The sequence below is a fragment of the Physeter macrocephalus genome, chromosome 21, assembly GCF_002837175.3.
Source record: "Physeter macrocephalus isolate SW-GA chromosome 21, ASM283717v5, whole genome shotgun sequence".
Classification (NCBI taxonomy): Eukaryota; Metazoa; Chordata; class Mammalia; order Artiodactyla; family Physeteridae; genus Physeter; species Physeter macrocephalus.
Window position 1 is genome coordinate 5,421,653 of NC_041234.1, and position 16,170 is coordinate 5,437,822.

General features: G+C 34.6%; 1 protein-coding gene across 9 annotated transcripts in view; it reads left to right on the forward strand.

The window, feature by feature from the left end:
- Positions 1–16,170, forward strand: part of CNKSR2 (connector enhancer of kinase suppressor of Ras 2) — a 258,842-nt gene that overhangs the window by 50,828 nt on the left and 191,844 nt on the right. For all 9 annotated transcript variants that reach the window (XM_007126579.4, XM_055081924.1, XM_028482781.2 and 6 more), the window contains exons 2-3: positions 2,336–2,499; positions 10,335–10,537. In XM_007126579.4, coding sequence (XP_007126641.1) covers positions 2,336–2,499; positions 10,335–10,537 — 367 coding nt within the window. The remainder of the gene's footprint in view (positions 1–2,335; positions 2,500–10,334; positions 10,538–16,170) is intronic.

Consider the following 16,170-nt stretch of genomic DNA (forward strand, 5'->3'; position numbering starts at 1 on the left):
GGAACCTCCATACTGTTCTCCATAGTGGCTGTATCAATTTACATTCCCACCAACAGTGCAAGAGGGTTCCCTTTTCTCCACACCCTCTCCAGCATTTATTGTTTGTAGATTTTTTGATGATGGCCATTCTGACCGGTGTGAGATGATATCTCATTGTAGTTTTGATTTGCATTTCTCTGCTGATGAGTGATGTTGAGCATCCTTTCATGTGTTTGTTGGCCATCTGTATATCTTCTTGGGAGAAACGTCTATTCAGGTCTTCTGCCCATTTGGGGATTGGATTGTTTGTTTTTTTGATATTGAGCTTCATCAGCTGCTTGTAAATTTTGAAGATTAATCCTTTGTCAGTTGCTTCATTTGCAAATATTTTCTCCCATTCTGAGGGTTGTCTTTTCGTCTTGTTTATGGTTTCCTTTGCTGTGCAAAAGCTTTTAAGTTTCATTAGGTCCCATTTGTTTATTTTTGTTTTTATTTCCATTTCTCTAGGAGGTGGGTCAAAAAGGATCTTGCTGTGTGAACATTTTTGAGATAGAGAATGATATCGGAATTTTTATGTTGGGGAAGATGGAGAGGATAATGACTAGCAGCAGGAAAACTGTAAAACTGTTTTAGGCCAACTGTTTGTGGCCTGATTTAGAAAGATGGCAGTGGAGAACGAGAGGAAAGGATATATATATATATAAATGATGTTTCGGAGGACCAATTATTCGGACATGGAGATTGGTTGGATGCAGTGATATAAGGAAGATAGATAAATCTAAGATGGCTCCCATGTATTTAGTCTTTATACTGGGATAGATGATAGTGCCATTCATAGAGACAGTGAATGCAGCAGAGACTCCTCTGGAGGGGAAAATGAGTTGTGTTGTGGCATGTTACGATGTGTAGATTTGTAGGTCTGGCATTCATGAGAGAGATCTGAAATGGAGGTATGAGGTATTAGATCGCAGTTGAAGACATGGGTGTGGGTGAGATTGTTCAGTTAGAATGTAAAGAGGAGAGGTAAGGGGGCCAGGAATGGGTCCCTGGAGTGGAGAGCAACAGTATTTTAGGACAGTTGGAGAAAACATCCTGAAAGGGTACAGAGAACGAATGGACAGAGAGAACCAGGAAAGAGTGATGTGCATATACCAATGGAAGGTGAAAGAAAGGTAGTATAGAGAGACTGCAGGGTAACTCAAGTTACTTCACGAAAGTTTGAAAAGACAATAAGGATATGTGTGGCCTGGTACTAAACTATCCTATCAGGAACCAGGTGGCTTTTAGGAGTGTCTCTTTTCTTCTCTCAGTGGCTACATAATTTCTGTTATGGGACTTTGCTTCCCTTTGCACAATTGTTGTAACCTCGTCTCTGCTTTCTCTACTTGCTTATAATTTCTGCTCTGTCATAATTTCAACTGGGTTGTTGCCCATTATGGCCTTTCGTCTCCCTCCTTGACATATAATCAAGACCTTTTAGATTTCGTGATTGCCTCATTTTCTTGGTATTCCTTACTTAAAAATCTGGAGAGAAGTAGTCTTGTTAGTCCAGTTCATAATTTATATCAGGTCATTTCATAGGTGATTGAAGCCATCCAATCTGTAGCCTGGCCAATCACTTAAGAAGTGCCCTAAGTAATCTTGAAAAACGTATCCACTGTGGATTTCCATTTTTGGATCTGGGTAGATTCCAAATGATGGTGGATTAAGGAGTGCATTATAGGTGAGGAAATAAAGGTGTAAGGGGTTTGGCTCTGAAGGGAGTAACAGACTGGTGGCGAACACAGGATCAAGGAAATCAAGGAAAGGTTTTTGTTTTGTTTTATTTTGTTTTTTAAGATGGCAGAGGTTTGAACAAAGGAGTCAATAAAAAAGAAATGGTTGAAATAGAGCATTTAATTTTTTAATTGTTGAAGTAGTGTTAAGGTGGCAGAAGATTCCAGAGCAGAGGAAGATTGATTAGCCTTGTATAGAAAGAAGGATACCTCTCCCTCTGAAAGAAGAAAGGAGGAGTGGGGTGCAGATAAATTTGGAAGTAGGGGAACCTGCCCATTAGCACATTTTGAGAAACAGGCAACAAAGAGAACTGAGAAGAGAGGTAAAGACTTCCAGTAGTTGCTGAGGAAAATTCAAATAGGAGCCTAACAGCTGGGATACGAGGAAGTGATTTTTTTTTTTCCCCAGTGAAGCCCATATATAGGTTGAGGAAAGGTGGATGATTGAAGTAGTCCAGAGCTGAAGTGGACTTAACTTGTGACTGGGTAGGAGTTAATGCTTATTTTATTATTTTTTTAAATTTGTTTGGTTCAACTCTCTTTTTTTCTTCATTCTGGTCTTCCGTATTTTTCTTTTGCAGGTCTTGATGACTGTTTGCAGCAGTATATTAAGAACTTTGAGAGGGAGAAAATCAGTGGAGACCAGCTGCTGCGCATTACACATCAGGAGCTAGAGGATCTGGGGGTCAGCCGCATCGGCCATCAGGAACTGATCTTGGAAGCGGTTGACCTTCTGTGTGCACTGGTAAGCACATCATAAAACTGGTGGAAAGGGAAACTTTGCTTTTCTTTCCTTTAAAATTTTTTTCCTTAAAATTTTTTTGTTCTCCTTCAAGCAGAAAAAAAAAATCCCCTAATTATCAGCCAACTGGATGTGGTGATATTTTCCTCCTTCACTGAATTTGGTGTACTATGCGGTACCAAATTACAAATTAAAGGGGCTTATTAACTCAATTGGTGACATTTTATTTAGCTACTTGAAAAACTACTTGAAAACTCACCAAGGGAGTTTTCACAGAAGGATTTGGGATGTACGATTGCATACAATCAGTTATAAAGTTCATTTCCTTCTAAAAGTTTTGCTTTAGTATCCCAAATATTAAGTAATCCTATTTTAGAAAAACCATCCTTAAAATAATTAAATTACTTCAGTGTTCTTGTGTATACATCAATGAAAATTGAATATTGTACATTATATGTCTACTTTTGTGTGTTAAAAGAGCAATGCCTAGTCAGACAAGAGAAATCAATGTGAAAAGAATCCTGCAAGATTCTGATAATACATTAGATATTCTGAGAGGAACATAGACTTTTTTTCCCACATTAGGTAAGATGACACTAACGTGACTGGGGCTAGAGCTAGAGTGAAAAAGAACATGAGTCTTATAATAATATAGGATTGAAATTTGACTCAGTCAATTACTGACATTTGTGTGCAAGTCATTTCACCATAGCCTTAGTTCTTTTTTAAAAAATAGAGATAATATCAACTACCTCTTGGTATTGGTGTGAAAAGCAAAGGAGATAGTGTTTGAATAGCGCCTAATTCTGTGCCTGGCACACAGTAGGCATTCACTAAGTAGTCACTATTATTAAGATGATGATGATTAATAATAAATGTGTAGATAATTAAATGTAATTCAGGAATCAGTACAGTCAGCACTGTGTGTGTCAGATGTAAGATCTAGTTCCTACCATCTTGAAAAGCCTAGTGGGGGGAGAGTGACATATAAATAATCAACAATATTATAGTATAATTACAAAAATAAAATTATGAGCTGAGTATTAGGGGCACAGAAGTTTTGACTAAGATAAATGGGTTCATATTGCAAAAGAGGTGATCTTTAGCAGCCTAGTGGAGGACAAGCATGTGTTCTAAGAGGTAGAGGAACAGAGGGAAGGAATTGCCATGTAGATAAAACAGCACATACACAGGCACACAGAATAAGGAGCATGCCTGGTGTGTATGAAAAATGATAAGCTATTTTCCCACCAAAAATAAGTGGGAAATAGTGGCCTAAAATTAGGCTTGAAAAGATAGAATAGGGACAGACTGTAAAGTACCTTAATATCCTGATAAGAGATTAGTACTTCTTCATCTGGGCACTGGAGGACTATGCAAGAATGATCAAACACTTGCTTTAAAAAGGTAACTGATGGTAGTGAAAAGGGTGGAGTGGACTGGACATAGAGTGAAGACAGGGGAACAATTAGGAGATGTTTAAAATAATCTACTTAGGCTATGAGTAGGGCTCAAACTAAGGATGTGCAACAGGAATACAGAAGATCTGGTGACTAGGAGTGGTGAGTGAGATAAAGGAAGTTGAGGAAGATTCCATCTTACTAGCTGCAGAGATAGAGTAGAAGATCTTCCATTAATGAAGATAGGCAATAGCAGCAAGAATAGATTTAGGTGGGAATATAAATTGAGTTTTGGATTTGTTGCATTTGAGGCATCTCTGGGTTATCCAGAAAGAAATACTCATCAGGCAATTGAATTTATGAATTTAGAGCTGAGAAGTGGCTGAAGATAGAGATTTGGGAGTCTCAAGTATATAGGGATTGAATCCATAGATAGAGAGATCACCCAGGAAGGGCCTGTAGAATATAAAGAACAAAGGACACAACTTGACACTCCAGCTGGGAAGGAAGAAGGGTAGCATGCAGAGGAGACCTATGGAATAGTCAGAGGAGCATGAAGACAACTATGAAAGGGTTGTCACAAAAGCAATGGGAACTGTTATTTTCATTAAGGAACACCAATAATGTCATCAAATTTCACTAAAAGCCAATAGAATAAGCAAGGGGAAAAGAACTGATTGAAAATAGTTTTTTAAAGAATCTGAAACCAGATTGGTTGAATAGTACCTCCCACTTACACATTTCAGTCTTACCTTAATTGTCCTTTCCTCAGAGATATTCCCTGATCACTCCCTCACCCTGGCCTGGTCTAAAATTGGCCCCCCACTCTTCTTTTCTTTCTTAACCCTCATCTCATTTCATAATTATATACTTATGTGTGTATTTATTAGTTTAATGTCTGTTTCTTCTGCTAGACTACAAGCTATGTGGGAAAAGTGACATTGCTTATTGAACACCTAGTGTGTAGCACAAATGCCTGGCAATAGTAGATGCTGAATAAACATTTTTTGAAAGTGGTGGTGAAAGAGACTTGACATATTTTTCACATGATAATTTGGGGATCTTCTTGTTTCCTTATTCCTGAGATAAAAGAAATTAATTCAGACCAGAGCATGCACTTGCACTCTCCCTTATCCGAATCAGATTGCAGAAATCCTGCCTGAAATAAAAGCTAGTACTCAGGGTAAGGTAAGAATCCACAGTGTTTTTGCATACTGGTCTCCAAATCTGAGTTAGAATGGCTATGAAGGTACAATATAAGTGGCTTGGAGATGGGTTATCTGACCTAGCAGTCCCCTATTTGCCACATCTTCTATTATAGTAAAGTTGAGTGTGTCCCAGCTTGAAGTGTAGAGTGTATGTGTCATAAGCAGGTCTTCTCTTAGATGAACCACTCACATGCTGAGCTCCAGTCTGCCACTTTGAAGAAAGAAATAAGATTGGTGATTACGGTACTACCTACAGATAGTCTAGACCTGTAGGCTTTGGAGTTTGGCTTGGGATAAGCTCTGCTGACCTAGACTTACTTAAAGGGATGGTATCAGAGATACAGACCACTGCCATGCAGTTCTGGGTTTAAACAGCATAGTGTTGCATCATTTTCTTGGGAAAAAAATAAATCAAAACATTAAATTCATTCTTTCTATGTTTATTCCCCAAGGAGGTCACATATTAAACTTCCTTTTCACTGCTTCCTAATGGCTATACATCAACATGTTAAAAGTGCACATATCTTACAGTTTATGCACCAGATGTTTTCCAGTGAATGTAAAGCAAATTTCTGAGCAGTGAATTCTGATTTACTTCTACATGCCATTATAAAATCAGGAGGTGACATCCCTCTTCAGCAAGCTGAGTTGATTGCATCAGGAGTTGTGCTGTTGGCAATGGGGAACTATGTTTGGTCTTTTCAAAACTGTAACGTCTCTACTGACTCTTCTACTTTTTCCTACATCTACTGTATTTATTTCTTCTTTTAACATTTATATATTCATGCTCATACAGTGCTACCACAGGGAATACAAAGATTAAAAAGGCATAGTCTGTGCTCTTAAGATGTGTACAGTCCAGTAAAGACAACAGTCATTAAAAGGTAATATAGATTTTTTTTTTAAAATCCCAGGGGAGTGCAGAAGGAGATGAAGAACACTACTGAGGGATCCAGGAACTGTAAGTGGGAAAAGTTGGAGAAAAGTTATCTAGGCAGAAAAAATATGTGTAAAGACAGAATTGTGAGAGAGTATGCAGTGATCAGAGAAAAATAAGAATTTTGATTTAGCTGCTGCAGAGTGGGAAGTGATGGGAAGAACGTCACCTTACACTTTGTATCACATTATAATTCTTTGCTTAGGTTTTTTGGTCCTTGATATGCTTTCTGCCTAGTGATTAGCAACTAGAGGATATTAAATTAATGTTATCTTACTGAATGAAGTTCTCTGCCTTTCTCCAGAGAACTGTAATTTTTTTCTCTTGCCGACACAGCCTCAGACTCTGAAGTTTCTGTTCCTAAAATAAGGAAGACACAGAAAAATTACCAAATTCCTTTGTTTTTTTTGAGCAATGGAATATTTTCATCTGCCTTGTCTTGAAATTAGTCCTGATGGGGAATAAATGTTATGGCAGCTGTTGAAAATCAAAGGTTTATTTAGTAACTTGTTCCTTCATGCAACATATATTTATTCAGCACCAACTATACTGTGTGTACCATGTTATCCTAGAAACAAATAAGCTTTTCATGATTTGGAGTTATATTAACCCTTTCAAGCTGTTATGCTATCATTTGGTGTGCTTCAATAGAGAGCACCTTGTATTAACTAAAATAGTAAAGCATAAATAAAATACATATAGTTTAATGTATAGCCCTTAATTTATGTTTTGACAATGCACCTTTTATTGAGAAGTACAAGTGAATCATTTATGACAGGATAAGAACAGTTTTCATTTCATTCTTCATATACTTTTCATGTAATAGGTATTTTGCAGGAAAAATTTGATGCCTGCCATTGCTAGGATTTGTTTCTTTGCAGCGTAATTGCTTGGTTCATTCATCTCAAAATAATTCATTTCTAAAAAAAATTCATTAAAGCAATCTTTTTAGGACTCACATATTTATTAAGCAAAGTATTATAAAACCTAAACACCTGCTACATGATGCATTCAAATTAAGAGCTCTGAATAAAATAGCATTGACATTGTAAAATACATGGTGCCAATATTTCCAGTTAAGTGTTTAGTGAGAATTTGCCACTAGTGAGGGAGCCAGCTCGATTTTCTAAAATGTTGTTTCTTTCTTTCGTGTGCTTTTGCATGTGTATAACTGAGAGAAGAACAGTAGGAACTTACCATCAGTTCCTTAAGATTTGACTGGCTATGTTGAATCAGTGTGGAGTCACACCTGGTTCCTGGCATGAATGTTACTGGCCACGTAGGTAACATATAGGATAAAGAAAATCGCTAAGTACATTTCATGTCCAAGCTTTTGTTTACTTGATGTAGTCCTTTCTGCACCAATAGTAATGCCTAGTTGTCCCATGCATATCCAGTAAAAAGCAAGCCTGTAGTGAATAAACCTGCATTTTTAAAAAGTTGAGACAGTACTTCTCATCTGCATACCTTTGGCCAAAAGCAAAGGGGCACTTCATATACTTGTTGCTTCTTTACATGGTAGGCAGGGGAGTGTGATTTACTGATGACTTAGTGAGTCACAACAAACCATCCACTTTCATGAAGGAAAAAGCAAAAAGATATCTGTGTTGTCAGTAATTGATTTTGAGCTACTTAGAACTGAGAACTGTGATGATGAAAATTAACTTGAGAGATCAACTAATCCATCTCTTTTGCTCATATAGTATCACACAGACACTGTTATATACAGAGAAGCTTCTAACCTATCTTTGTACTCTTCTAGAATTTTTAAATGCTTTTGAATTATTGATTTAACTAGTTATATTTGTTAACTAGAATAAGTTTTAAGAATTTCCTTCTCCATCCTCTACTGTGCATTTTTTGTCTCTTCTCGCTATTGGATTCCTCTGTGGCCTGTATTTTTTACCTGAAATTGCTCCATATAGGATATTTCTTTAGTAAGCTTCCAAGTTAGGAGACCTCAGGGTATCTTACCAGGTTTTGTCCGGAAGATTTTTCTATTCTCTAATTCTTGAGTTGTATTTTGTTTTTAATGTAATGCTATCTTAAATTTTGGAATCTTCAAAGTATTTTTACTTTGCCTTCAGATTTTTATTTAGGAGAAGATCTGTATTCTTTTAAAATCATTTTTACCTTTTCTAATAAAATATTTGAGATGGTAATATAAGAAGAGATAATTTAAATGAATCTTTTGTCAGGGCTAATGGCTACAGAGTGCAAGTTATGTTACCAGGTTGATTGATTAGGTTCCTCACTAATAAACTATTTAAATTTGAGTTTCTCTGAGAAATTTTTATAATTTTTTTTGTAAACAAATATTTTCTCATCAAAATCATTAATACACAAAAATGAAGAAGGCAGACACTGTTATACTTAAGGGAAAATGCTTTAACACAGGGAAAAACTTCTGAAAATACTTTCAAGTACTTCAGAAGTATCATTTTCAGTTTAGTTGATATAAGTTATCTAGTCATTATCTAGTCATTAGAGAATATCTCTTATAAAAGGATACATGCTGGATAAAGTCTCCCAAATGTTTCACAAATAATTCATGCTCATATGCAATAGAATTTGAATAGAATGTTGTTTTATTTGTGTAAACCAAACCTTTTAACTTGAGAGACTATTGTAATTCAAATTTAGCGGTGAATATATAATATACTATGTTTTTTAAAAAACAAATCCATGGCTCCAAAACAGTGTTCTTTTAGTAAAAATGTAAATTCTCAGCAAAGAACAATCAGATTTTTATCACTATTAAATCTTTAGTGGTAACATACATAACTTGCTATTAATGTTTATGCATCCAAATCTTCCTCTACGCCCTCCTTTTTTCTCCTCTAAGTTATTTCTTTTCTTAAATAGAAAAAATAAACCTAAATTTCATATAAACTAGCTACCCAGTGATTGTTGACTTGATAATATAGCTAAATTCATTGTGCCATTTTCTTCCCTTTTTCATTTCCCCCAGTATTTTCTTCCATTTTGTTTCACTTGTTTCTACTACCCTGCTTGAACAGGAATAGATTATTGGTGCTAAGGAGTGGGGGTAGAGGTGTTTCCTCACAGGTGGCCTGGGGACTTATAGTCCCATTCTGATTGCTGTCTACTCTAAGCTCTGAGCTCTAAGCAAATCAAAAAATCTCCCTGTGTCTCACTTTACTTAACTGTAAAAGGAGGGGATAAATCAAACTTAGAATTTATTTGGGCCTCAGAGGCTATCTAACATTCTTTGGGTTTTATGATTTTCTGTAAGTTAATAATACTTTTAATTTTACACATGACGGTAACATACATGCTGCTAAGTACTTTGATCAAGGTCATTCTCTGATCAGGTTAACAACTCACAATTATCTGTTTTAAAATTAATTGTGACTTGTGAAATCTTTCCCTAAAGTTTATTTGAGGGGATCCAACAATATTTTCCTATTGAATTTGGTAAAAAAAAGTTGATTTGTATTTATTCATATAAATCCTTTTTGCAATAATTTATAGACAAAATATTTAGGGTGAAATAATATATATTAATAGAAATTGAAAAGTGAGACCAAGGAAAAGAAGAACAATTATACTTACCAGAAAGTCATTGTGATTTCTTTAGATGTGTTTCATATTTGACTGTGAGCTAATGCAACCATTGACAAAATTATAAATAAGTTTAGTTTTATAATTTGTATTATAAAAAGGAGAAAGCGTATTGGTTTCCCTGAGGATGCAGAGGTTTTCCTGGCATACCATATCATAAAAGAAACTTCTTATGTGAGTCATTATGAAGAGGACACAGAAGAAAAGTTATATTGTATGTGATTTATTTTTTGCTATTTCATTTTATTGTTGGGTTGTACTTACTTTCTCATTTTGGGGAAGCAGAATTTTTCCTAGTGCCTACATTCATGACTATGCATATGCTAATAGAATAGATACTCAAAAATAATTGTTGATAATAATGAATTTCACGAGTAAATGAACTTAGGTTTGGGTTAAAAAAGAAACTGCTTTTGAGTCCTTATAATCTTTCTGTCTTGGGTGGCATAATTCCAAGATATAATGCCCTCATCTTTCCAGGTTCATATTAGCACTTACACATTTTCTTGTAATTTGTTTATCTGACGTTTCCCCAAATCCTCATTTGACTATGGGTTCTGCTAGGCCAGGAATCCTATCTTATTTATGTGTAACTCTTAATACTTGTTCCGCTGCCTGTACATATAGTAAAGTACTCAGTAAATGTTTTAACGAATGAATAAAATATTGACTTTAAGTATATTTGTTCTCTGTGTTTTTATAATTCAGAACTATGGCTTGGAAACAGAAAATCTAAAAACCCTTTCTCACAAGTTGAATGCATCTGCCAAAAATCTACAGAATTTTATAACAGGGAGGAGAAGGAGTGGCCATTATGATGGGAGAACCAGCCGAAAATTGCCAAATGATTTTCTGACTTCGGTTGTGGATCTGATTGGAGCAGCCAAGAGTCTGCTTGCCTGGTTGGACAGGTAAAATCTTTCACATGTTTCATAAGTTATCCTCCTCAGGCATCAGTGTGAATAGAACGTTATTTCATTTTTTTCTTATGAAAGGATTAGTTAAGGACGAGGAATATTAACAAATGCCTAATTATGATTTACCACAATATAAGCATATCATCAAAGAGATACTGTTTGCAAAATTTTATATCCAAGTAGCTAATCAATAATTAGTCCCTGACAGTTTCAAAATACATTTGCTGCTCTATAAGGAAAATCATTTTTAACTGTCATAACAAGATTTATAATACTGCCTTGTCTCCTGATTTTCTGTATTCTTTTCATTCATTGGTCATATTTAAGGAAGTGACCATCAGTATTCTATTTATTGTTTTAAATGGGTAATTAGACACTGACACTTTCATAGCATGCATTGTATGTCTCATTACCTTTGCTTTATTCATTCTTTATTTTTATTCACATTGCACAGTCAATTTTGGATATTATAAAAACAATTTTGGTCCTTTTTTGCTAATTTAGTTAAGTTTCATTTGTCTTGGTACACATAAAAGTTTTCATAATATAAAATGAAAAAGTTAGATTAAAATTGTATATGTGATTAAACATTTTAATGGTAAAACATTACAACTATTTTAAAAAAACTAAATAAGCTCTTTCATTTTTGAAACTTTTTTTGTAGGGGACATGTACTGCATTATGATGGTTAAATAATCAAATCTTAAAAAACATTTTGTCTCTTATAAGAAATTCTGATATGTAGAATTTTACTAGAATTCTTTCTTGAATAAATGTCAGTAGAATTTACATACATATACATATATATACACAGTGACCCTTGAACAACATGGGTTTGAACTGCATGGGTCCGCTTATATACAGAGTTTTTTCAATAAATATACACTATATTACTATATGAACATAATCACCCATTGGTTGAATCTCTGGATATGGAGGGCTGACTATAAAGTTACACATGACTTTTCGACTGTGTGGGGTTGGCACCCCTAACCCTCTCTTTGTTTGAAGTTCAACTGTATTATATTTTGGTTTTTTAAAAATATGAGACTTTATATTAAAAACAAAGTATTTGTATGTCTAAGGTAAAAGTTAAGGTAATTTTACTTAATTCTATCTTGTCTAAATTTATATATATTACTAATAGCATATAACATGACAATACTAAATCCAAATCTGAACACTAAGCTGTAATGGTTAGCTTTTTGATAATTAATCGGTGGACAGCATATTTCTCTTATATTATGACATCATGAAAATTCTCATAATTGTTTAAACCACATTTATCCATTGTATGAAGTAATTGCCGTTTAAACATGTAAATTCTATAAGTTGTATAATGGTCAATAAGTAAATATATTTAAAATATGGCTTATGCTTAAGTAACGTAATATACTTGTTTCAGGAGGCTTCTCAGTAATCAAGAAACTTATAGAAAATATATTTGATTTTAGTTATATCTTCTTATAACTAACACCTGTCCTATAATTGTAAATTAGCTCAGCCTTGATATTTATATTTGGTAAATTTCATTATTTTCTTTTTACACTAGTACTTGTTAAATAAATAAATAAATAGAATGATTAGAGAATGTTTTTACTTCTTAATGGCAGGTATGGCTGTTTATAAAATCACATAATGGCTTCTAGAACACTATATAGTAGTTTCTGAGATTTTATTGTATTATATAATTTTTTATGGTGGCATTATTTTTATCATCTAATAAGATGTCCTTAGTAAATGCCAGTTCATCTACAAACATACATGAGCGTACACACACATACATAGTAATCCATTAAGTCAATCAATGGTATTTTGTGTTTGTTTCATAGAAAGAGAAAATGTGACAAAAAGTCTGAAGGAAATAATTTAAATCATCTGTTTGGCTTCCATTGCTGCAAAGGTTCTCACAATGCTTATTTTGTGTTATGTCATACTACCTATGGTGATCATTAAATCAAAGGCCATTTAACATTTTGATCATAAAATGTATACTTAGAAGGAAAAGAGACAACTTTGTGATAACTTTAAAATGTTCTGCTGAGACTGTAAATTTAAAAAAGAAACTGAAGTTTATATTTTGAAGATTTTTCTCAGGAAAGTTCGGCTCCAGGCTGGCTTGTCTATAATGATTATGCTTTAACAGCTTTAGTTTTAAAAAGGAAAGAAGAAGGAGAAAAAGAATTCTTTGTCATTTTAAGGCATTTGGACTTTATGCTGAAGGCAATGGGGAGCTGTTTAGGGTCACTGTTGTGTTCAGACCTTTGAATTTTGAAGATTACTTGGGCTATAATGTTGGGAAAGATTAGGGAAAGAATAAGGCTGGAAGAAGGGAAACCAGTTAAGAGGTTGTTTCAGGAATATTTGTCCCTTGTTACCTGCCCAGGACCCCCTCAGATACCAGAACCTGAGGATTCTCAAGTCCCTTATATAAAATGACAGTATTTGCATGTAACCTACGCACATCCTCCTTTATATTTTAAATCATCTGTAGATTACTTATAATACCTAATACAGTGTAAATGCTATGTAAATAATTGCCTTGTACAACAAATTCAAATTTTGCTGTTTTGAACTCTCTGGAATTTTTTTTCAAATATTTCGATTTGAGGTTGGTTGAATCTGCCAGTATGGAGTGCCAGCTGTTATCATGCTGCTGCTACTATTGGTGATTCTGATGCTACCAGCCACGCTCAAAGCAAACCTAGGAGAGTTGTCTTCATTTTACAGATAGGAAAACTAGCACATACAGAGGCAGAAGTTAAGTTCAAAACCAAATAGGAAGTAAGTGGTGGAGCCAGGATTCATTCCAGGCACCTGACTACAGAGTTGATTCTCTCCATTGCTATTTACTGAGATCTTTAATTAGAGAAGCAGCAGTGAGGGTAGAAGACTGTTAAACAGAGAGACTAAGGAAAAGGAGACACCTAGGGTGAATAAGAGGTATCTGACTTGGCTGACCCAATGGATGGTGATGCCATTATCAAAACAGGAGGAACGGGTGGGTTATGGTGGAGGACAGGTGTTGAGTGTTGGCCATGATAGATTGTGAAAAGGTCTTTAGAGTATTGCTGCTCAGAAAAGATATACGGTGGATAGAGATTTGGGAATAGTTAAAATATAGGTGGTAGTTAAAGTCCTGAATACATTAATATGGTGGTGTAAGGAGATTTTTAGAATGGATTCCTCTTATCCTGCTCTATTTGTTTTCCATAACACAAACCCTTCTAACACAGTACGTAATTTACTTATGTGTTATTACTGTTTTTGTCTGACTGCTCTATATATAATGTATGCTTCTGGAGAGCATGGATTTCCATCTGCTTTGTTCACTGCTTTCACCATTATCTAGAAGAGTTCCTGTCCTATAGTGGGTGCTCAATAAATTTTTTTGAGTGAATGAAGAGAACTGAGAAAAGGAATGACCTCTGCAGACCACCACAAACCAAAGGATGATTAGAAGTTCAGCTTATGGAAAAAAATAAGAAGACATAACCAGACTCCATAGGATAGAATTAGTTGAGAGTGGTGTCACAGTAGCAAAGGGAGTAAAGAGTTTTTTGGTGGGGGTGGGGGGGGAGTGTTGATATTTTAGTATTATTTTATTTTTTTCCAACTTTATTGAGATATGAGTGATACATAACACTGTGTAAGTTTAAAGTGTACAATGTGATGATTTGATACACATATACATTGCAAAATGATTGCCATGATAAGATGAGTTAATGTAATCTATCACCTCGCATAATTACCTTTTTTGTATATGTGGTGAGAACGTTTAAGATGGGAATAAGGAGTTTTAGGGAAAAAAAGGAAGTGGTCAGTAGAGTCAAATGCTGCTGACAGGTTAGGCAGGATGAGGCTGAAAGTGTGTGGTAAATTAAGGAATCAGGATATATGTGATCTTACCAACAACAGTTTAGTGTTTTTACTTAGAATTAATGAAAACTGGAATTCTTGGGTTGATTGTGAGTTAAAGGTAAGTGATAACTCCTCTTTGAAGAAATTTTTCTGTGAAATGGTTTGTAGTTCAGGATAGTTTTGTATAATATTAACTTCTGCTTTTCATAGACTCCGTCTTTTAGAGGTGTTGGAAAAGAGGAAAGGCAAATGATGAGGGCTACTTCTATATCTGGGAACTTACTTTGCTTCCTTCTCTTCCATGGATTGTATGAATATCTTAACTGCTCCTTGGCTAATATAAATTTCAAAAGGTCCCAAAATCAATTTAAATGTAATAGGATTTTATCTATAACTGTGCCAAGTGAAATGTTTACGCTGTTTGTTTTCCTGACAAGTACCCCAGACTTTTATTAGAGATTGTTAGTGGATGTGTATTTAAGTTATATTTTTATTCCTTTCAAAGAAAAAATGTTTTCTAGGTAGCAGCAAGAGCACAAGACAGCATTCCACATGCCCTCTTGTTTCAGTGTGTTCTGCAAACTACACAGGAAGCAAAACACATTAATCATTGCTAGAAAAGCCAAAAGAGCAGTGTTCTCCATGACCACTGTTGTGAATCCCTGCCGAAATACATCGTGAAATAGTATAAAAGAACAAAGGGCTAAGTAAGAGAGTTTCAGCTCTGCCTCTGGCCCTGGGTAACCTTGAACCTTAACCTCTGTTTTTATTTTCTTTTTAGAATAAGGATGTAAGACCTGCAGAATTTGAAGTTCTCTTCTAAGCACTAATATTCTATAAATCATTGACCTTGTTCACCAAAGCCATATGAGGAATATATTCGTCTTATTTCCCTTTACATAATTTCAAAGAAAATGAACACTAACAAAGTTTGTTGGTGACTTGTAGAATCGTGATTTAACTCCCTACCTCATCTCTGACTAAATTTAGTTAATATTAAGTTCTAGACCAAAACTAATCTGTTTTTGTGCTTTATATAAGGTAAGAATGTATCTTGTCTTTTTTATTTTTGTTTTGAAGAACTGAGAACTTAAGTACTCAATTATAAAAGTTCCATCGAAATTATGTTGACCAAAATTTTTTAATATCTTGATTTGTCATGGTAGATTGCCTTTAATTTGGAGGGTTTAAAATGGTCACTGCAATCGAATATTGCCAAGCATTGGCTCTTTAACCTTAGTTTATTCCTTTAGTGTACAATATAGTATAATTCTTTAGTTGAAAAATGAAAAATTCTGTCAGTTAACTATGGCTATTTTGATGCCAAACAACTGGCTTAATTTTTTTTAAATCTGACTTTTTTGGCATTAAATTTTTTTTACATTTTGGGGAGAACTTGCATGCACAGCAATATGATGAGTTTATTGCAATTTTTATTTTATGTCACTTGAAGGGGGAGAAAGGAAAAGGAAGAATAGGAAAAAATCTTTAATTTAGTTCCATACTGAACTAGATGCTTTACATGTATTGACTCATTGAATTCTCACGAAGCAGGTATCATCATCCCCATTTTACATATGAAATATGAAGTAATTTGCCTGAAGTTATTCACTAGTGTGAAAATTATAATTTGAATCTGTTTTTGTTGTGATACCAAAGCCCTTCTTGTTTCTCTTTTATCATGTTCCTTTGTCATACTACATCTCGTTTTGAATGTGGACTAGTTCTTAAGGATTTTGAGGAAGCGATTCTTAGGAATGCGGCAT